At 61.9% G+C, this 21,466-nt stretch overlaps 1 protein-coding gene and 1 long non-coding RNA gene across 10 annotated transcripts in view; one reads left to right on the top strand and one right to left on the bottom strand.

Moving 5' to 3' along the window:
- The window catches only part of NFATC1 (nuclear factor of activated T cells 1), a 105,333-nt gene that overhangs the window by 38,033 nt on the left and 45,834 nt on the right, over window positions 1–21,466 (bottom strand). For 5 of the 9 annotated variants that reach the window (XM_086683282.1, XM_086683280.1, XM_086683283.1 and 2 more), the window contains exons 6-8: window positions 19,797–19,937; window positions 9,812–9,867; window positions 5,679–5,811 (exon numbers count right to left, since the gene is read on the bottom strand). In XM_086683282.1, the coding sequence (XP_086539408.1) occupies window positions 5,679–5,811; window positions 9,812–9,867; window positions 19,797–19,937 (330 nt within the window). Of the gene's footprint in view, window positions 1–3,510; window positions 4,266–5,678; window positions 5,812–9,811; window positions 9,868–19,796; window positions 19,938–21,466 lie in introns of those variants that run through there. The other 4 variants (XR_015242683.1, XM_086683281.1, XM_086683284.1 and 1 more) reach the window with 2 other exon arrangements.
- Window positions 3,265–10,877, top strand: LOC147575720 (uncharacterized). Its single transcript, XR_015242685.1, has 2 exons — window positions 3,265–3,370; window positions 4,435–10,877. It is a non-coding gene; the product is annotated as an uncharacterized LOC147575720 (long non-coding RNA).

Genomic DNA, 21,466 nt, shown 5'->3' with positions numbered 1-21,466 from the left:
CCGCTTCTCCTTCGCCTGAGCCCTGCTTCTGACACCTGGGGGCCTCTCACGACCGAACCCGACACCCAACGGCAGGGCCAGCGACACGTGGCCGAGCGCTGGTAGACGCGGCGTCCGGAAGGTGATACGGGAAGCCGAATCTCGCCAGGGAAGGAGGAAGCCGGCCTTCCTGAGCCTGGAGGATGGCTCCCGAATCCCTGTCCAGCTCCCGCCAGGCCGGTGGGGACGGTCCCCACCCAGGGCATCCCGGGCCTGGCTCCTGCGGGCAAGGAAGACCCAGCTACACTGGACAGCCAGCTCCCCTCACCTCTACACGGCAGGCTGAAGATGTGGAAGCAGAAATCAGAACACGGGTCCCTCAGCCTCTGGCTGGAATAGCAGGAGAGCCAGTAAACACGGGGACCTAGTAAAACCAGCCTCACGCAGGTTGTGCGAGGCTCCGACGAGAAGCGACGGCAGAGTGTCCCACACAAAGTGCTCACAGCCGTGTGCCGTGCACTGGCCCCGCTCCCAACGTGCTCGCTCGGCGGTGCGGCTATCACACGGCTCAGCTGACTTGGGAAGAACGTTCCACAATGTCCACGGGGACCAGCTGTGCCACTGACCACAGTGGGCCCGAAGCCGGGTGTCCTGGGGTCACGGGACGGGCACCACTGACTTTGCTTTGCCTTGAGAAGGGAGTCCAGGGTGGGCAGGAGTCCCCAGAACGGACACCCCCTCTGCCACCTGGGCCAACCTGACCCTCCATACCCGTGGGTCAGAAACGTGGCAGTCTTCTCTGTTTGAGCCCCGAAGGTCTTCCGTGAGAGGCAAAGCTCCGGCCGCACGCACACGGGGCTCGGGTGAGGTCTCAGCCCGGCGGACCCCGCTGTGGACGGTGGCAGGCTGCCCTGCCGGGCTCCGCCCCAGCTCCTATCCGGTGGGGTGGGGACACTCGCCCAGCAGGGCCTAGGGGTCGAGGACCACGTGCTTATGCCTCGCAGCCCTCTTCAGAAGAAGTGGGGGGCACAGTGCCCTAGGAAACTCGGCCTCCGCGAGCTCTGCATGGACCAAGCCCACCTCCTTGTTACCCACAGGACGAGGGGACGTGGGGAGTGGGTGCCCCGGTGAGGCCTGGCCCAGAGGAGTCTGTCAGAGGGTGCCCTCCCACCCAGCCCTGGGGGCTGCGACAAGGGCCCGGGGGCCTGAGGGGCTGTGAAGCTTCTCCCAGCTGAGTCACTACTAAGCATCTTTAGGATTTCGTGGAGGCAATTACTTTGGGACCAAACTTGAACGCGAAGGACTCAGAAAAGCAACAAGGCCCAAAGCTCAGTGGAAAAGGCAGACCCAGAGCTTGCTGTGAAGACAAGGCCACTGGGCTGACGGGACTGGAAGCCGCTGTCCGTGGTTCCATCTACAGACGGGGCCGCCCCTGGAGAGCTGGGTCTGCAGGTGGCCACAGGAGGGAGACCGCTCTGGCCCTCGGGCCCGCAGACCGCTCGCGGCCGGCTCCTCCCGTCGGCAGCCTCGGCTCTGGGGACTCTCATTTCCGGACCACACGATGCAAACGGAACACAGAGAATCCACTCCTGTCTGCACCTGCCGGGGCGGAGGCGTAGCGTCCTTCCGCTCCCTATCTCGTGGGGGTTACCAACTACCGTAACCGCGAGGTCCGTGGCGAGCGGTGAGCCCCGCTCCTCCCGTGGTTCCTCCTCCAGCTGCTGACGTCGGGCCCACAGAGCCCCGGCCCCGCCACCTGGCTCCGAGCTCCCCCTACCCCGGTCCCAAGAGGGCTCTGTTAGAGGAGCTGCCCCATGCCAAGCGGTCCCCGGCCGTGACCTTCTACTGTCTGTCGGTGGTGGACAGGCAGGGCCCAGGGAAGGGAGCTCTAGCCGCCTGGGACCTCCAACAATGGTGTGTCCCCAAAGCCATCCCCACTGATCCTGGGGGAACTCCAGGACCCCTACCTGCTCAGCCACAAGCGACAGTGAGCAGGGGCCAGGAGCCATCATAGGCACCTTCTGGGAAACCGACTACAAACATCTCAGACACAAAGACGCACTCTCCGAGACTCGATAGTTTGTCACCATTTATTTTCTCATCTTAAAGACAGACTGACCTTGGTATGTAAGTTTGAGGCCATAAGCAGAAATGCTTATTGCCTGAGCTCCTGCCCCCTCCCTGCCTGTCCCAGGCACTGGGGCAGCCGTCGGGTACATGAGCCCACAGAGTCACCGCTGACGTGGACACTCTTCTTCCCCTCGGTCTCAGGAGCCGCGGCCCGCGGGTCAAGTCCTTCTCCACACCTAACACGAGCTGGCCCAACGGTGAGAGGTGCCCCCGCTCCCGGCAGAGTCTGCCCCGAGGCGGGCACCAGGGCACTGACGGCCCGCCCAGCCCAGCCAGGGGCCTGACGCGCTACTTGCAGGGGCTGCGGGAGGCACGGTTAACAGGAACGGTGACACACGAGGAACGAGAAAACCTCTCTGGCTCTGTGTCCTCTGCGGCGTCTTCCAGGATCGCACCGGATGTTCTCATGGCTGCCTTCAGGTGCTGCCCCGGGGCACGAGCGGCAGGTGCGCACTCCATCCCCCACCCCCCACCCCCCCCCACCCCCCCCCCCCCCGTCACACCCACGGCCAACACCCAGAGAGGGGCCCGCGCTCCATCGCAGCCCGGCAGGCCCTGCGTGTGATGCCTCATGGCCTCTTCCAGGCCGACCGCTGGGAACGACCCTGAGACCGGAGGCCCCGCAGACGCGTGTGGTGCAGATGGAAAGAGAGGAGGGCGTCATCCCAGGGAGCCGCGGTCAACTCGCTTGCCGTCCAGCTGTCAGGTCACCGGCGAGCCGAGCCCAGCAGCGGGGAAGGTGACCAGAGTACACGTCCCCGAGCAACAAATGCTCTGACTCCCTCACTTCCGTCACCTGCACCGCCAGGGGCCACACGGGGGCAGTGAGCGTCCCCACCTCTCTGCATGAGGGTGGCCTCCCGGGGGCACTGTCCCTTGGGGTCACATGTCTGAGAGCCCACCATGAGGACGAATGAGGCCACACCATCACCTGTACCCACGGCTAATTTTGACGGAAACCCTAGAGTGGCACTTGATTTTACACATTTGAACGTGAAAATAAGTTTTTCGGGTAGAGTTTAAGAGGACTTACTTCCAAAGCCTTGCCCGTTTCAACAGCACATTTAATAACCTTGGAAAGAACCTGCCGTCGGAATACACAGAAGCCAGGGCCCCGCTGTGCTTGCCCTCAGACGGGAGCCCGCCCCAAACAGGCCGATGTCTTCTAGTCCGTGCGGCACGCCCCGTCTGCTACCAAGCTTTCGTCGACACAGCACAGCACGCATCTTTGGGCTCGGAGTCGACAGTCGCGGTCCGTGAGGTGGGAGACTCAGCCCAGGGGGACAGGGTGGGGGGCGCTGTCTAGGTGCCGAGTGCGGGTCTGTGCGTCCTGCTCATGGCCGGGCGAGCCTGGGGAGTGCACGGCAGGAGAAACACCAAACCGAAAACCAGACACACGGGTTCTAGTTTTTCATTCGTTCGCTTATTTATTCTTAAAGCCACGTAAGGGTAGACCCCGTGATTCAGCCACGAGATCAGATCCCGGCCGAGGGTCCTGCTCCAGGGAGCTTACAGCCTAGCGGCGCGCGTGGCCCCGTCCCAACCCCACAGGGCAGCAGACGCCGGCTGCCCCAGGAAGCCGGGGCAGGGCCGGGTGCTCCCAGGGGCCGGCAGCGAGGATGCCTCAGGCTCCGAGGGGCTGGAAGCAAATTTCAAGGAGAGAAGCGTGGAGGGTCACTGAGGCCTGAGAGAGGCAGACAGGCCAGCAGAATGGCAGGTATGTCCAGCCCACAGTCACTGGCCCCTGCGCTAGGGGACAGACGACGTCTGGGGCGGAGCACCGGCTACAGAGAGAAGGTCCAAGTGGAACAGAGTCCAGAGTACGTGTGTGAGGTGCCTGGCACGTGGCGGCGGGGCGCCTGGCGGATGGAGGGGGCGGGGAGGGGGGCGGCGAGGTCTCTGGGGCAGGTGGAGAGAGGGGCGCCGGGGCACTGGGGTGGGGCGCAGTCAGGACCCCGTGGGATAAGGCTGTAGGACGTGATTCCCGCTGCGGGGCGGGGAGAAGGATGGCCCACACACTGCCCTCTGCACCCCACTGTCTTAGTAACATGTCCCTGGGGGCTCAGTGTGCCCCCCGTAGGAGAGATGTGCAGGTCACAGGCGGGGGCCCCTCCACCCCTGACACTGCTCGGGGCACCGTGAACTTGGAGCAGGGACTGCAGGAAACACTAACGTTAGAGATTTTCTAAACCGCTTTAAAAAGCAATTTTTCTTAAAAGGCCTGGTTTTCTTTGAAACGTTCAACTTTTGGTCAACCACGCCGGAAGTTTAATTAGCACACAATCATTACATTTTCACAAAACGACTAAATGTTTTCTTTTGTAGGATATATTGCACCTTATTCCAAGAACAGATAGGATTCACCGAGTTGCATGAAGCAGACCACATAACCCAGGACGGGGTCGCAGACAAGAGAACAGACCAGACCGGCCTGGCGTGAGCGGCTCACGGGCACACGGTGCTATGTTGTGTGCAGTCTCATGACGTAATTTCGCAACAAGATCGTATCATTCAAATCCTGAAAGGCACGGCTAACGTTTGCCCCCAAAGCGGTTAATTCTAACGGTTTGATATCAACACGGATATTCTAGGGCTTTCTCTCATCTACTCGGTATTATGTGTTACAGTCAGAGAAAACGAAAACCTTCAGAGAATCTTGACTTCACCAAGATAGCAACATGGCTGCTTTTTCAATAGTGTTTAGGGTATAACTTCCCTCTTAAATCCCACGAATCTCCTAAGCTTTTAGAACAGAAGCTACCATACAAGAAGACTGCCGCCACTGATGACCTTAACACAGAACACAATGAAATCCAGGATGACCGCAGCTGGGACCACTCAGAGCATCAGGCGATGCTCTGAGGACGACATTCGGGGGGGGCAAAAGCAAACACTGGTATTTTCTTTAAGGAAACACCTTAGACAGCTGAGAAGGCGAAGTGTCTTCTAAGTCCTAAGGCTGTATCCTCAGAATGCGTAAACACACAACCTCAACGAGGGTGGTTTTCGGTTGAGTGACAAGTACTTGGGCCTGAAAGCCTCACAGTCACAGGAAGGTGCAATTATTCGACCAAAGATGTGACGTGGGGGTTTCAGCCCGAGCACAGAAATCGTTAATGTTAGTCAATGACCACATCAGGCACCAGCCTTTAGGCTCAATGCCACGGGTTTACTTCTAGAGGCACCTGCCAAATTATGGTAACTATTTGGTTTTCCACCTTACACGTCTCCAGGACTTGCACACGCGCCTAGACCACCTCAGCCTTTGGCGCAAAAGGGCTGCACTTGTCCTCCCCGCGGGCCATTCTCTATTTGCAAGCGGCAAAAATGACCCGTCATTATCCCAATATGCAGCCCCCACCCACAGCAGTAATAAAGGAAAATACGCTGAAAGCTTCACTTTTTTTTTTTTTTTTTTGGACTCAAGGACGTGTTCCTGTCAACAGGACGATAACGCAGCTTCCGCACACACCGCTTCACCCCGACAGCATCTTGGCATCTATGCGTCTCTTAGGAAAAGCACCCTGCGGGCTCATTCTCAGCGCTTAAGGCTAGAAAGACAGCGTTACCGTTCGCAGGAAGGTAGGTCAAGTGCTGATACTGGCTCCTCTTCCTCTTCCCGTTGCAGACGTAGAAACTGACTTGGACGGGGCTCGTTATTCTCGGATTGCGGAAAGGCGGTATCTCGACCACCAACGAATTCTGGCGAGCAAACGGCAGAGAGGAGGGAGACAGTGAGCATCTCACAAACACGAAGCACCCTGCAGTAAACAGCCCGCGTGGGGGCCACGGCGAGCAGCTCCCGACCGTGCGGGCTGCTTGGAAGAAGCTGCCCACAGAGAGTCTGCCTGGGGCGCGGGCGCACGTCTGGGCGGATGGAACCTGCCAGCCACACCCGGGCAGCCCGTGGATGCGGAGCGTGTGGGGGGGAGGCAGGCCGGGGGCTTCGGCTAAGATCCACCGACTCAGCCCCAGAGACAAGCTGCTGGCGCTAATCTGAGAGAGGAGCTACTCGGTCTTTGGAACACCCGGATGTATCTGCCTGCCCTAACCCAAGGGGTCAGTGGCCTTTGGAAACTAGAGAAAAGTTCCACGTTTGGCCCACGGATGGAGCTGTGAGCCCCTGTTCAGGCAACACACTGAAGACCCAGGAGACCGGCTTCCTGGAGACACGTGTCTGGGGACAGGTTCTCTGACGAAGGCTCGAAGCCCGTCATGGCCTCCCAGACTCCCTCAAACAGGTGAGCTCGACTCTAGCAGGTTGAGGGGCGTGTGGACAGTTAGAAAGAAAGCACAGATCGGGATGGGGGCTGTGGGGGGCACTGGTAACTTCCCATGGCTTAAAATACGAACTGACGACATTTTCACAAAAATTACGCTCCTTCAAGTGCGGGTATAAAACAAGGCACGTGAGGCAGCACGGCATTGTGGGAGACGCGGGCTGGCGGTCGGGGGGCCTGAGCCCCAGCCGACAGCGTGCAGTGCACCAAAGTGCCGACGTCCTCACGGGGGCTCACGCTGTACCTGATTTCACGGGAGGGACAGGATCTCACACCCAAAATGTTTCTTCGATTGCTTTTGTCAAATGATTTAAGTTAACAAGCAAAGAAAACGTATAAGAAAAATCCATCGTATCAGGTTTTGTTACCCAGCTTAATAGCAAAATTGATTGACTCAGGTTAGTAATGGAATCGTATGAATATTAAAACAGGAAACCGAACAGAACTTTGGGCCCAACCTGTTCCTGTTACAGATAAAGAAACCGAGGGAAAGAAGCCTGCTGCCGAGAGCTGCTCTGGGCCCCTCCCCTGGGACCACGCTCCCTCCAGGCTACGTGGTTTTGTCGTCTCAATAACTGCATCCCGTCTGGAAGAAGCAACAAGTAGCCTGAGCGGCTGGCCCCTTGCAGACGTGACCCTGCGCACGTGCAGCCGATGGTGCCGAGGACGGCTGTTGCGCAGGGTGGCCGCGCTGTGGTTACCGGGGATGTCAGTGCCGCGTCTTGGCCAGGAGGTGGCTCGGGCGGCGGTGCGGCCCGCGGTCGGGAGCCTGGCTCGGGAGCACGGGTCTGGGTTCCCACCCGGCCTCCGCACACAGCTGGCGCCCACCGGGGGCGAGCCACTGTGGAGGAAACGGTGGAGTCTAGCGTCCACGGAAGAGAAGACAAGCAAGGAAGAGCTTTAGGAGACGACTACAAAGAGGCGTCAGCGGGAGTCTCCGTGACGGGTCACGTGGGGCAGGGGCGGGCGTGCCAGGCAGGGAGGCCCTCGTCAGCAGTTGGGCTTTGCGGGTTTGGTTTTTGTAAGCTGTAGGCGACTGGGGGTCGCGTTCCAATGCGGGCACAGGCTGATACGCTTCACCTCTCTGAACAGGACGTGCGCGACACCGTCCTCCCGGGAGCACGGTGAAGGGGGAATATGCAGCCACAGGACACGTGTCACCACGGAAACACCAGGCATTACAGGTGGCACGCAGAACCCCACGGAACAAGAAACCCCGCTGAGGGCTCCTGCTAGCGTATAAACTGTGTGTGCAGCATAATCCCGCTTCGTGCAGAAGGCACATTCAATATGACAGCCACGGCACGCGTGTGTGAATACACGCACACCAGGAACAGCCTGGCAGGACATACGCCCACAGTCAGCAGTGGTAAAATTACACGAGGTGCTTCTATTCTCTTTTTCAGTTTTTGTATTTTCCAAATTTCCACAATGAATAAATACCCTTTTGTCATTAGAAATAACATGTAAAATTTAACCTCAGTTAAGAGATAAAGTACGTCATCATCCGCACGTACTGTTACGTTTCTCTTGAAACGCACAGCTGTTAACTGCTCAGCTCCCTTTAAAACATGCAACCGTTCAAAGTGCAAAAGAAAGCCCAGTGACACGAAACCTCCCACAAACTTGGCAGGAAAGATCCCGATAGAGAAAGCTGCAGGATTTCTGCGGGTCTCTTCTTCCTGCTCAGGGGAGGTGCGCACGAGGCCCGTGGTGGTCTGGAGCGGACTTCAGCTGCTGGGCCTGCTGCACCGGGGGACCCCCTTCTGGAAGCCCAGCCGCCCGGAGCCCACGGCGCTTGCTCAGGGCTCCTCAGGCAGCAAGAAATGCCCCGGGGCCAGAAGGAGCCCGTGCACGTGCGTGAGCGTGCGTGTGCGTGTTGTGTGCGGTCCTGAGCGCGGGACCGGGCCCAGACAGCACGGAAGGGGAGCCAGGTCCTGAGCACAAGTTTCCCTGGGACCAGGGAGGAATCTTTTCCACGTGACACCACTTGGACAGGCTTCTGGTAAACGGATCAGAGCTTTAGGAAAGGAGGCTTAAGTCTCAAGAAAAGATGATTCGTCCCGATAGAGCCACCCGTGAGGACCCAGGGCCGGGCCTGCGGTAACCAAGCCGCCGTCAAAGAGCCACCTCCGCGGCGGACAGGCATCTCCAGTAGTGACTCAGGCCCTACCAGCAGCAGGGCAGAGATCGGTTACCTGACGGCTTCGGCAAACCCCTCCACCCAAGGCTCCCCGTCCCCCGGCTCCAACAGCCAGGGCCCCCGGGAGCCCAAAGACAGCAGCAAGTTACTGTCCTGAACACGATTTCTGAACAGGTGGACGCCCCACGTCCCCCCCGCTGTCAGAAGAAGGGCCACACGCCTGTGCCCACACACCTGTGCCCATGGCCAGGGGAAGAGCTACCGAGCTTGGAAGAACTCTGAATTTTTTCAGACAGTCACCTGCGGCCACAGTGTGTTTTGCATCAGCCTGAAGACTGTTGCTCTTCTAGGATCACAGAGAACACACACGCACATGCACGTGCACACACACACTCCGTGGCAGACGTTAATCCCCCCGCGTCCGCAATCATTCGGAACACTCACGCCCTAGAACGCCAATTAGCAGGCTGTCTGAGTGGACAGAAAGAAAGACCCAGCTACCTGCGGTCTGTAAGAAACCACTTTAAACACAAAGGCACAAACGAAGGTTCGGGGACGGAGAAGACGGGCCGCGCTAACGCGAGCCGTAAGAAAGCTGGACCCGCTGCGTGATCCCAGACAGAAAACGTCCCCCATAAACAACCACGTGGGCACCGACACGTGCAAACAGAGCCAAGGAGGCCAAGAAAGGCGGTGTGGGTGGGTGTGGGTGTGCCGGGCGTCTGCGGCCCGGGATCCTCTCGGCGGCACCAGCGAGGCCCGGGCACCTGCCCCGCCACCTTCCGGCGCCTGCAAGCGCGCCAGCTAACTGGCAAAACGGAATCAGCAGCACGGAGACCCGCCTTCACATCCAGCCAGCTCACGTTCAGAACAAGAGTCTACCGAGTGGCGGGAGACGAGATCGTGCCAAGGACGCTGCTGGAGCCTCGCGCATCCCGGCGAGCCCGGGCAGGTGCGACGCCCGCTCAGCGGCTCAGAACAGCCGGTCTTCCTGGCGGACGGCGGCAGCGCTGTGTGCGGGCCCCTGGCGACGACGACAAGGAGGGTGGCGAAGGCCCTGTGCCCACGGTGCCCGCCACGTGACCGGGAGCAGTTGCCGCGCAGGAGGGTCCCAGGCTCCCCTGTGCGGGGTCCCCTCCTACGGGTCACCCGCTGTGCCGCCCCAGGCTGGTCTGGGTCCTAAGAGCACCAGTGTCAGGAAGCCCTTCACGCCGTTGGCGCGTGCTGTGCCCTGACCCCGGTGTTTCCAGCGGCTCGTGTCGCAGGAAGCCCTACTCACCGGCTTGCACAGGCCTCTGTCCGTCTTTGCCTCAGCCTCCCAGATGTGGTGACCGTCTGGAAGAGAAGGGCAGAACGAAGGCTGTTACCCGCGTGCCCGGTCCAGCACACCACCCCAATCCCCTTGCCTCGACCAGGCGCGGGCCACCCCGAAGACCACAGCCCCGTCCACTCGCACCGTGCTGGCTGCTAATGTGCGAGAGCAAAACGTCGTGTGAGCGTTGCCACCGGAGAGGATGCGCTAGGCCCACACGCGGGGGCAAGGAGCCTTGTGGAGCCCGAAGACCCCGGGCTCCGTGGGAGGGAGCCCCGGGCAGCGAGCGTCCCGAAACCCACCCTGCCCGCGTCCACAGGCTCGCCGCCCCGGCCCCACGGCACCCACAGGAGGGCTCGTAAACACAGGAGACGTGCCGGTGACCCGGTAAACGGCGCGTGGTCTCCGGACCTGGACCCGGGCGGTGTCCTGGCTCTCAGACCCGCCGGCTCCAGCTCCAGGTGCACCGGCGGGAAGCGTAGACCTGGTTACCGCGTGCGTTCTGGGAGCAGAGTTACTCTGAGTAATGAGTCGGGGCCCGGGAGCCACAATCCCGCCTCTGCTCAGAGTAGCTGCTGGCTGAGCGAGAGAATCCTTTCTGTGACCGCTTCTCGCCACGTCGGGACACGGAAACGCAGAGCGTGGTATTTCTAACCTTGCCCCAACGGCCGTTTGCGTGTTTTAAAAAAAAGGTAGAAAGGCTCCCGATGGGCCTTGAAAGGGCTCAGTGTCCCGTGGGCCAGGCCTGGAGGGAGGGAGCTTCGAGAAGCCCACTGGCAGGAACGACTGCAAACCGAGCTCTTGGCCTCCGGAAGCCCCTCGATGGCTGGCCAGCGCGACGGGGCCCGGCTGGCTGGTTACTTGGAATTAACAGCTGTCCGTCTCCTGCCGAGACCTCCCTCCTCCCCATCTCCTGTGAAGTCTGTCCCCAAACAGTTACAGCCAGCCACCGTTCCCACTCCCATTCTGGTTTCAAAGAAGAGATGTACGTGCGTTACAATTCAGAAATTATAAATAAAGTAGACAAAATCTCCTTTTTCTGCCTCACAGTGCGGGCGGGCAGGGGTGGAGGGTGGAGACAGAGGGAGGAAATGTGAGTCACACAGAGCCCGGAGCAGCGTCTGTGTGCCAGGACCACACCAGCCTCTCGGGACGCCTGAAGTCCCAGCACAAATTACCCACCAGATGAACCCACTCGGTGATAAAATGCAGACCAGCGGCCCAAGGGAGCAGCATCCACGTCTCCTCCAGAAAAACATAACAGGAAACTAAAAATACACCCTGCTGTTCTTAAAGGCATCAAGACCCACAAAGCAGCTAACTTTCTGGAGCCCCGTGAGCCCAGGGCGCGGGTGCGGAAGCATCTCTGTGAACCCCGGTCCCTGAGCTGGCGGAAGGTCCCGAGCTGTGTGAGCCAGGGATGCGGCTCCAGGGGCCGAGCTCGGGGACGGGGCAGGCTCGTCCGGGCCGCGCAGGCCAGATGGGCCTTGGCCCCGTGGGCAAGGTCCCCACCCGCTGCTTGCTTAAGGTAATCAAAATTACTCTTCCTGTAAGCACAGCTCCTATGTTCCTGTGCCTCTTAAAACAACTTCAGAGGGACACAGCTGTGGGAGTCATAAGCGGGGACAAACCTGGCCACTGCCCAGTCTCTGCCCGTTGGTGGTAACCACGGCTCGAGTTTCCCTGAGGAATTCTCGAGTGTGGCCAGGCCTCCTGTCGAGGCACAGAGAGCACACAGGGGGCAAGAGGGAGGTCGAGGCCCATGAGGGGCCAGGGACACGGCAACAAGGGGGCCGAGCACCCCATCCGTCCTCCAGGAGGGGTCAGACCAGACTCGGCCTCCCTCTGAACACCTTGCAGGCTCATCTGAATAAGAAAACTGACGGAAGGTTCTGTGGGGCCCGCCGGCCAAGAAAGCGCTCCAGCAGAGGCCTCCTCCGGCCCCTCCAGCCCCTCCTCGGCCTAGAGGCAGGGTCCCCCCGTCAGAGCGGCTGCCCGGGGTCGGCGAGCCACACGGTCCACCGTGCACGCCGCGTGTCAGCTTTCCCAGACACCGATCCCGAGAGTCACGCACTAACAGAGTATAGGCCCATCCGGACACGCTGGTTAAAGCCGGGCTTCTGGAGACCCCGCAGGGCGGGAACCAGCGGTCTCAAAGGCCCAGGGCTCTGGCCCTGTTTTCCCTGAGTCTTCGTGTCTGTTTGAATCACAGCCCATGGGGACAAGCACGTCGTGGTCCCTCTGTTTCCACTAAGGGCCCTAAACGAGTGGCCATCCGCTTGTGTATCAGGATGGCAGCTTCGCGGCCACTCAGCGTGGCTGATCGTCACGGACAGGTTCCCTGGGGCAGGGTCCCCCCCCGCCCCCCCCCCCCCCCCCCCGAGCTGGGGGCGTGGGGCCTTGCCGTCCGGCCTCGGGGCGTCCTCCTTGGCTGAGCACAGCCTCAGCCTGCACGGGGTAGGCGGGCCCCGCACGGCCTCGGAGCTGCGGCCTTATCAAGAGCTCCGCGGGCCTCAGCGGGGAAACTGTGCGCAAGCCCAGAAGGAAAAATGTTCCAAACCATTAGGGAACTCCCTGCCGCGTGAGTCATCGGAAAGGCTTCCCCACCACACCCGCCCCGAGGCTTCCACAGCACGGCTCTTAGTCACACACCTCCCGGGGCGGCTAGGGGAGGACGGGGCCACACGTGGAGGTCCCCGGCCTCCGCGGGAGCAGCGGCTGCTTTCCGGAGGCACACTCGAGTCCCCGGCACACAGGAGGCGCAGACGCGTGACTGGCTTTCGACCGAGTCACAGCGTTAGCCGACGGCCAGAACGGAAACAGCGCGGAGCCCCCGTCGGAAGGACCCCGCGCCTGAGTGGCGGGACCTCGTTCCCTGGGGCCCTTGGCCGCGCACACGGTCCCCTCCGCGCCTGGCTGCCGGCTCTGGGAGCGGGCTCAGCCCAGACAGGCGCGGACCAGCACCGCAGCGCCCTGTCCCCGGGCTGCCGGCTGGCAGGAAAGGCAGCGAGCGGGGTGCAAACAGGAGGTCCCTCTGCACTCCCGTGGGCGCCACAGGGGAGACGGCACCCTGACCCCAGAGCAGTCGGGGCCGGCCAGGGCGGGGGGCTCCGGGGTTGTTCCCATCAGTGGGAGGGTCCCCACACAGCTTGTCTTCATCCCCCCCAGGCCCCCCAAACCCCTCCAGGCTTCACACCCTGGGGCTCCCCCAGAGCTGCTCCGACCATTCTGCTTCCTGCAGAAGACTCCAGAGTGAGAAGGAAATCACCCATCGGCCTGGGGCTCAGCCTGGGCTTTCCTCACGTGGCCGAACGTGGGATTCTTGGGTGCGTGCCCCAGGAAGGGGGCCCACGCGTGCACAGGCGGTCACTGGAGCACACGAGCCAGGAGGTGGGCACGACCCCAGAGTCCAGCCGCTGCAGGAGGCTAAGCACGCCATCCATCCACAAGACAGGAAGCCACCCAGCCTTAAAGGGGACAGAGTCCTGATGCGCGCTCTTTGTGGGCGCGAGGAGCTACACACAGCAGGGCCCTGTCCTTCCAGGGCGGCGTCCGGGGCACGCAGAGCCACGGGGACGGAAGTCAGCTCTGAATCGGCCAGGCTGGGGAGAACGGGGTCAAAGGCTAACAGGTAAAGTCTCTTTGGGAAATTTCTGGAATTAGCAGGATGGCTGCCTGGCTCTGAACACACCAAAAGCCACTGAACCTTAAGTGGCTGAGCTCTGTGCTCTGTGAGCTGTATCTCAACAAAGCGAACGCAAGACAGAAGTCGTGCAAGGGCTGCGTGCGGCATGCTCCGAGGCGGCCTCCGTCCAGCTTCGCACTCTTGACACCCGCCCCCTCCCGTGCCCTTCCCCTTCCCACCAAGACTGAGGTGGGAAGCTGCCACCCCCCCCCAGGTGCCTCCCTCCCCGCTTCAGAGGGACGTGTGCCCACGTCCTGGATGTCCCCGAGGTGCCGAACCGGAGGTGGGGGGCTGGGCGTGGTTTGGCACAGACCTCAGGGAAAGACTGGTCACCAGCCCAGAGAAAAGAAGTTTCGGTGACAACCTTCTCACGGCAGGGACGCAAGGCCTCTGGTCTGGCTTGGGGAGCCCCGTGGGGGCCTGCAGACAGGTCCTCCAGTGCTGGGGTCACCAGGCCCCAGGAAGGACTGGGGAAGGCACAGAGGTCACACCGAGCCTCCACTGGCCGCCCCTATCCCTGGGGTGTGGACCCCAGAGACCATGGCGGGACCCCACAGGACAGCCCTGCAGGGGAACGGAAGGCCCGCCGGGCTGGGCTGCAGCTGTGTCTCCCCACGGGCATCAGGTCGCCTCCCAGGACATCAGCAGAGGGAAGCTGAGCCAGGAGAAGGGTGAGTCTGGGACCGGCTGCCCTGTGGCACCGGCCTTGCTCCCAGCTGACTTTCCTCTCCGGCTGGGCTCCTCCTGAGACCACTCAAAACGTCTCAGTGTGGGGCGCCTGGGTGGCGCAGTCAGTTAAGCGTCCGACTTCAGCCAGGTCACGATCTCGCGGTCCGTGAGTTCGAGCCCCGCGTCGGACTCTGGGCTGATGGCTCAGAGCCTGGAGCCTGTTTCCGATTCTGTGTCTCCCTCTCTCTCTGCCCCTCCCCCGTTCATGCTCTGTCTCTCTCTGTCCCAAAAATAAATAAACGTTGGAAAAAAAAAAAATTAAAAAAAAAACAAAAACGTCTCAGTGTAACCGTGGGGCCAGCGTTCAAGTCCAAGGCCGCAGCATAAGGAAAAACCCTTCGTGGCACGGCGCTCCCTCCGGTCTGCCGCTTTCCTTCTGCTCAGCAGAGACAGGCGCCTTCCAGAACCACCAGCCCTGGGAACGGTCACAGGTGATGCCGTGCAGGGACGCCGGTGCCCGCGTGGGCCCCCAGGCCCGCGGGACTCTCACCTCAGAGGCTGCCCGAGAACACTTGCCTGACATCACCCCCTCGGCACGCTGACACAGGGGAGCAAGGTGGCAGTGCCTGTCCGTGTGGACGGCCATCCTCCCGTCCCTCCCACGTCCACGCCAGGAGACCCTTTTTTTTCTCGCCAAGTCATGACCTGCGGGCATGCGAGCCGCATCGTCGGCTGGAGGCATCCGTACCTGGGAAATTTCTGGAAACGCTTCAGAACCAACACACCAAGCTAGTGGGACCAGAAGCCCCACAGCCATGGCCACAGCGCAGGGCAGAGGAGGAGGCGTGGCCGCCACCACCAGAGGGAGCGGAACACGACCCTGCAGGCTCTGCCCAGCGGTGGGCACCCAGGGCTCCCGACACTGTCACTGCCACGCTGTGCGGTTTGGGGGGCGGGGGGGCGGCCACACCCCGGGACAACAGGAGGCTCATCACATATACACGGCCCCCTCTCACACCCACACCCACGGACCACATATGTGAACTCACACACACCCTGACACACGCACACCTGCTCACACACGTGCCCTGACACACACGGGCTCACTCACACACGTTCTGACACACACGGGCTCACACACACTGACACACACACCTGCTCACACACGCACCCTGACACACACCTGCTCAATCACACACGCTGACACACACACACCTGCTCACACACATGCCCTGACACACATGGGCTCACTCACATTCTGACACACACGGGCTCACACACACTGAAACACACACCTGCTCACTGACACATGCTCTGACACACACGGGCTCACACACACTGTCACACACACCTCACACACACACCCCAACGCACACTTGCTCACTCACATACCCTGACACACATCTGCTCACTCACACACGCTGACACACACACACCTGCTCACGCACCTGCTCACACACATGCCCTGACACACACGGGCTCACTCACACTGACACACACACCTGCTCACACACACCCTGACACACACCTGCTCGCTCACACACGCGGACACACACACACTTGCTCACACACACACCTTGACACACACAGGGTCACTCACACACGTTCTGACACACATGGGCTCACACACAGGCACACACACCTCACACACACACACCCAACGTACACTTGCTCACTCACACACGCTGACACACACACCTGCTCACACACGCCCTGACACAGGCACCCTGCACACACCACTCCTAAACCGGCCGCTGGAGTCCAGGCCTGTGCTGCGACCGGGTGCATACTTAAAAAAGAAACATCACCTAAGGCCCCCACACCCCCTCTGCTGGGAGGTGAGGTTTCCGCTGCTCTGGGCCACGGCCTGAAGCCTCGCCCGTGAACACGAAATCATCTGTGCCGATGGTCTGAGAGCGTCCGGGAGGCACAGGTGAGGAGTGAGCCGTGCCACACGCGCACACACACAGGCCCAGGACGGACAGCTCAGGGAGCCCACGGGCCAGGGGCCCACACTTCCCCCTCCACAGGGGGATCCTCAGCCCCCAGGATGCACCCAAAGAAGCCGCTACGGCAAAGTGGTCATTTTCCCACTTCTGGAGCAAACGGGCACATCTCCAACCCGCGGGAGGGAGGTGTGCTGACCCCGCAGCCCCCTCCCTCCCACAAGCCTTTTCACCTTGAGCCCGGACCCCCGAAAGGACTTTGTTCACAACAGCACCAGGATTAGGGGTGTTCAGAAGCAGGTTGGTGAGGATCACAAAGGGGCGTGTGCAGGTGCAGCCGGGGGCGGGGCCCGGGGATTCAGGCTCACCGCCCGCTGAGCGCCTTCCCTGCCCACTGCCGGACGGGCCCAGAAGGGGCATGGGGGCCGCTGCCACCCCCACGGACCGTCCAGTCCACCGGGTGCACCCATCAAGGGCCCCTCTGCCCATCCCCCACCCGGGAGCAGGTGTGGGACGTGTGCCGCCTCCCAGAGCACCCACTGGCCGGCGGCTCAGCCCAGGAGGAGCCGCTGATGGGACAGAACAGCAGAGCCACCTGGGGCTTGGGGCCTTGTGGGGGGGGGGGCGGCGTCTGAGCGCCCCACGAAGAGGTTTCGAGGGAGCAATCCAGCCTTGAAGGGTGCTCACACCGCGGCCCGATGAACTGGCTTCCACGTTTACACCTCAGAGGCCCCACGTGTGGGCGTGGCAGCAGCTAAGGACGCCAGGTGGGGCCCGAGACCGTGCAGACAGAACACAGCCGACCTGCCAGCTCACGGGGGCCACGGGAGCGGCCACGGGCTGAGTCCAGTCCACACAACTGCCAGCAAAGGAAGGGCTTGTTCTTGAAGCCTCTAAGTCTGGGTGAGGTCTGCTGTGCGGCCAAGAAGCCGAAACAGGCTCTGTTTGCGGTTTTCAGGAATCACCACGGAACAGGCAGGAGCCCGCTCGGAGCCACCTGCAGCCCCGGTGTCAGGGACGTGATCTGGCACATCCAAACCAGTGACACGTTCGGCTTTGGCACCTCAGCCCTGCCTCCAGAGCAGAGCGAGTTCACATTCCACGCGATGTCTTCACACGTGTGGAACGTGTGAGGGTCCTCCGGGCTGATTCAAACATTCACACACGTGTTCAAATACATGCTCGATCCACACCGCTGAGGGCAGCTCCAGAGATCTTCACTGCCAGGGATGGGGGGGAGGGCCGGTCAGTGTCTCACTCCCGCACGGGGATGTCCACGATGTCCGCAGGCAAGCCCTCGACACAGCCATCCAGCACTGGACTCTCGGCCCCGCTGGGTAAGTGCATTCAGGTTTTCACACGCTCAGCAGCGCCGTCTCACGTGCGAGCCACGGCCACTGACCCCAGTCCTCAAAGGAAAGGCTCTTCTAATCCTGGGGCCTTTTGCAAAACACAGTAAAGGTCCCCCCCCCCCCCCAAAACTACAGGGCTCTTCTGGAAAGCACCATCACGTACGCGGCCAGAGCTCTGTGCTGTCACGTCCTGTGTGACATCCTGATGTCCCTGCAGCCCCTCATCCTGCCTGGGCTGCCCCGAGGGACCCGCTGACGCCCACCGGAGGCCCAGAGCCACCTACCGGGACGCCTGGCTCCCGTGCACTGACTGCTGCTCTTGCCACAGGTGCCACGAGACCCTTCTCTCATGGAGGCGTAGCCGCTGTGGCTGGCCCTCCAGGCAGGAACTGCCCCGTGAAACCCTCAGAAAGGTCTGGGTTGCTGGTGCGGGGGCTGGGGGCGCCCCGGAGACGCCCCAGCGGCTGGGAGAACAGTGCCCGCGTTCAGGACTCCCACAACAAGGTCTCTCCGCTCACATTCCGGCCTTCGTGGGTTAGGGACTGAACTGCACAACAGGGCAGTGACCTCGTCGGAAGCCTAGAGAACAGCTCAGCCCTAACTTAAATTGGCTTTAGCAGTATCTCCAAAAAATCAACTAAGAAAAGCCCAGTTACGGCTGCAGAGGGCGTCGGGATGCGTAAGGAGTGGCACGAGGGCCACCTGTGCCTGGAGTCAAAGGTGAAAGAACGTTCTCTTTTGAAAACGTGACTTTCACACACACGTGTGAACACGCAAACCGTCTTCTTAAATACGAACACGCAGCCACCGACAGCGTCCGGACATGAAAGCACAGTGTTTACACCTGCTGGTGGTGGCCACAGGCTGTGACCACGTCACCACCCACACCCACGTCTCGCCGGCTGCCACGGGAGGGGGAAGGGGAGGGCCCCACGCAGCCAGCCTCCACGTGGCACGCGAGGCCCTGGAGTGGACACGCACGCGGGGGCCGATCAGGACGGCCGGGCGGTGAATCCCGCCCCGCCAAAGAAGCCACACGGTGCCCACCAGGCGGGGAGCACCCAGGAGGCACCCGAAGGTCCTGCCGTGGCGCCAAGGTGACTGTTCAGGAAGGAGGAAGAAAGCCGCGTGGACTCGTGCAGCAGCCAGAAAAGGAGTGACTCAGGCCAAGTCGCAGCACAGCGCCTGGCGACCCCCCCCCCCACGTCCTCGTTCGTGTGTTTAAGCTCAAAAGGTTAAATCGTTTCAAAATTAGCCTCCTCCGAAAAACAGTGTCCAGCAATGCAAATTCTCCTCATCATCGCCACATTTGGTCCGATTTTCTCCATAATTCACAACATTTTCCAATCACATGCGTGATTACACGGGCACAAGCTGAGCACACAGGACCTGCCGGCCCGTTTTGACGGAGGCACTTAAGCCTCCTGCGCAAAATCAAGACCCCATTGTGGACGTGGGGCACCGCTGTGGCTTCTGGCATCAGCGTGGGTCCTGCAGCCGTGCTCTCCGGAAAACTCTGAGCGGGGGCGCGACCCCCTGCAGCCCAGTGGTGGCAGCACCGTGGGGGGCACTTGCCTGGCCAGCTCAGTGGGGACCGGCCTCCAAACCACAGCTGCCCAGAGCTTCCGGAGGGACCGGCCACACGCACTGTCACCTGCCCCCCCCCCCCCCTTGCTTTACTCTCATGAGCGCCCAGAGGCCTCTCCTGGGGCGGGGCGGGCGTGCACACACCTGCATCCACCCTGCCGCACACCTGGGCTCCGCTCTGCACGCGGAAGACTACACCTGCCACCCAGCAGTCTACACACACACACACACACACACACACCACACCACGGCTGGGAGCCCAGAGCAGCACCTGCCTCTGCATCTCTGGGGCCTGAAGGACGCCACGGGGGTGTGGGGAGGCCACCGAGCCAAGTGCGGGTCCCACGGCCACTGCGGCCACTGAGCATCAGGATGTTCACCTCCCAAGGCGGTGATTCTGACACGAGAAGCCATCATCTACACAGGGCAGAACAGCGCCTCCCGAGACGGCCTGAGCAGCAGCCACCCAAAGCCAGGAAGCAGACGTGTGACCGGGCCAGGCCAAGGGCCCGCCACGGCCAGGGAGCAGGGGGCGGCCCCACACCCGCTGATGTGGGCCACGTTAAGGACAGGCCTTGACCCAGAGCTCAGTGATCTGCTCCTGCTGTGCGGCGTGGAGACCCCAGAGCTGCCCCGCTCTGCCCCTGGGAGCCACCCCCCACCCCGGCGGCAAAAGCGGGAAACACGCGGACAGTCTGTTATAGAGGAGATACCTGGTGCTTTCTCCACGAAAATGACCTTGGAGTCTTGCAGAAAGTTGTGGCCGGACAGGACCATCTTCTTCCCGCCGAGGACGGGGCAGCTGGCCGCGCTCTGCTTCTCCACGAGGGGCAGCTCCTGGGCCGACCGCTGGGCTGCGCGGGGTCACAACAGGGGGAATGAGCTGGAGCCCCGGCCCCACCTCATGCCACAGCCCCGGGAGGGCGCCCCAGGGTCAGCCGGCTGGTCAGGAACGGGCCCTTCCCGCGGGCTCCTCGGGGTTTGGTGGGGGGCGTCACGCACTCGGAGCACAGGGCGACCGCACGCGACAGCTGGTCGCCCTCACGGCTGCTGCTCCAGGGCAGGTCCGCGTGATGACGCACACACAGGGGCGAAGGCGCATCAGCTCGTGTGTGCGCGAAGATCGCGACTTCAGTGGTGCGTGCATACACGTGCAGTCTGAGTGCGCGCCTCTGTGCGGTGAACGTGCCGGCCCCCCAGGGTGACCCCGGCCTCTGCTTGGATAGGACACACCGCCCCGGGTAAGGAACCCCCCCTCGGGACACCCTGTCATGGTGGGAACGGGGTGTGGGCTTTGGAAGCTGGGTGCCACCACGAGACCCCACCCTGGGCGCCGTGGGGGCGCGGGCCCAGCGTGAACTGAGGGGTGGGGTCTCGTGGTGGAGGCCCTGTCACAGCCAAGAGTGGCAGACAAGAGAGGCGGGGGTCTGCTGGGACAAGGCCAGGCAGCAAGGCGTTGAGCATGAGGAGTCAGGCCGTCTGGAAAGCACAGGACATGGGGCGGGGGGGGGGGGGGGGGGGGCACCAAGGCTGTTCCGGGCAGAAATAGTGGCCACTTCTCTGGCCACTATGCATTCTCACCCAACCAGTGGGCCCGAGAGAGGAGGCCATACTTCAGACACGTGGAGCCGCCTGCAGCTAACCCACAGGCCACGCCAAGGCGTGGGGACAGGTGTCCGTGGGGCTCCACACAGGGGTCATGAGACAGCCATCAGGGGGACGGGGTCCCCGGGGGCTGAGGTGAGGGAACCAAACCCAGACACCCCCACTGAGACGGGCGGGCACACGGGTAAGTGTCCTGAGACAGCCACGACCGGGTGAGAGAAGAGGGGCCCTGGAAAGGTGATGTTCCGGCAGCGGCCAGTGGGTGTGGCAGGCCTACAGAATGCTTCCTGGTGACCCACCCCCAGGCCCAGGAAAGAAGCCGTGCTGAGGACAGGCGTTCGTGGGGCATCCACCAACGACCTCATCTGCCGGAGGACCCTGACCCCTTGCCGCGGCCGAGCCCCCGCAGGAGCAGAGGACTCAGGCCCAAGGCTGGAAGACAAGACGAGGGAAAGCCAGGAGCTGCCGGGGAAGATGGGCTTGTCATACAAGGGCTGAGAAACAGGTTTGCTCAGCCCAGTGGACCAGACGCCCCAACCCCACCGCTCAGGTTTCTGAAAACCTAGGGATTTGCTCAAATGGGGCGAGAGCACCCGTCTCAGGGGTTCAGGACAAACTTTCCTCTCTGTGATCCCCGCGGGTGCGAGGAGCAGGGTGGGCGGAGCCCGTGAACCTGAATGCCAGCGAGGTCAGGGCCTCGGGGGACGACCCACGAGAGGCGGGGAGCAGAGCGGCTGCACATCGGCATGGACACACTTGATGGGAAGAGTCTGTGCGA

The sequence above is a fragment of the Puma concolor genome, chromosome D3, assembly GCF_028749965.1.
Source record: "Puma concolor isolate L17-30 chromosome D3, mPumCon1.1.hap2, whole genome shotgun sequence".
In the NCBI taxonomy this organism is placed as follows: Eukaryota; Metazoa; Chordata; class Mammalia; order Carnivora; family Felidae; genus Puma; species Puma concolor.
Note: the sequence above shows the minus strand (reverse complement) of the source record. Positions and strands in the feature narration are given on the sequence as shown.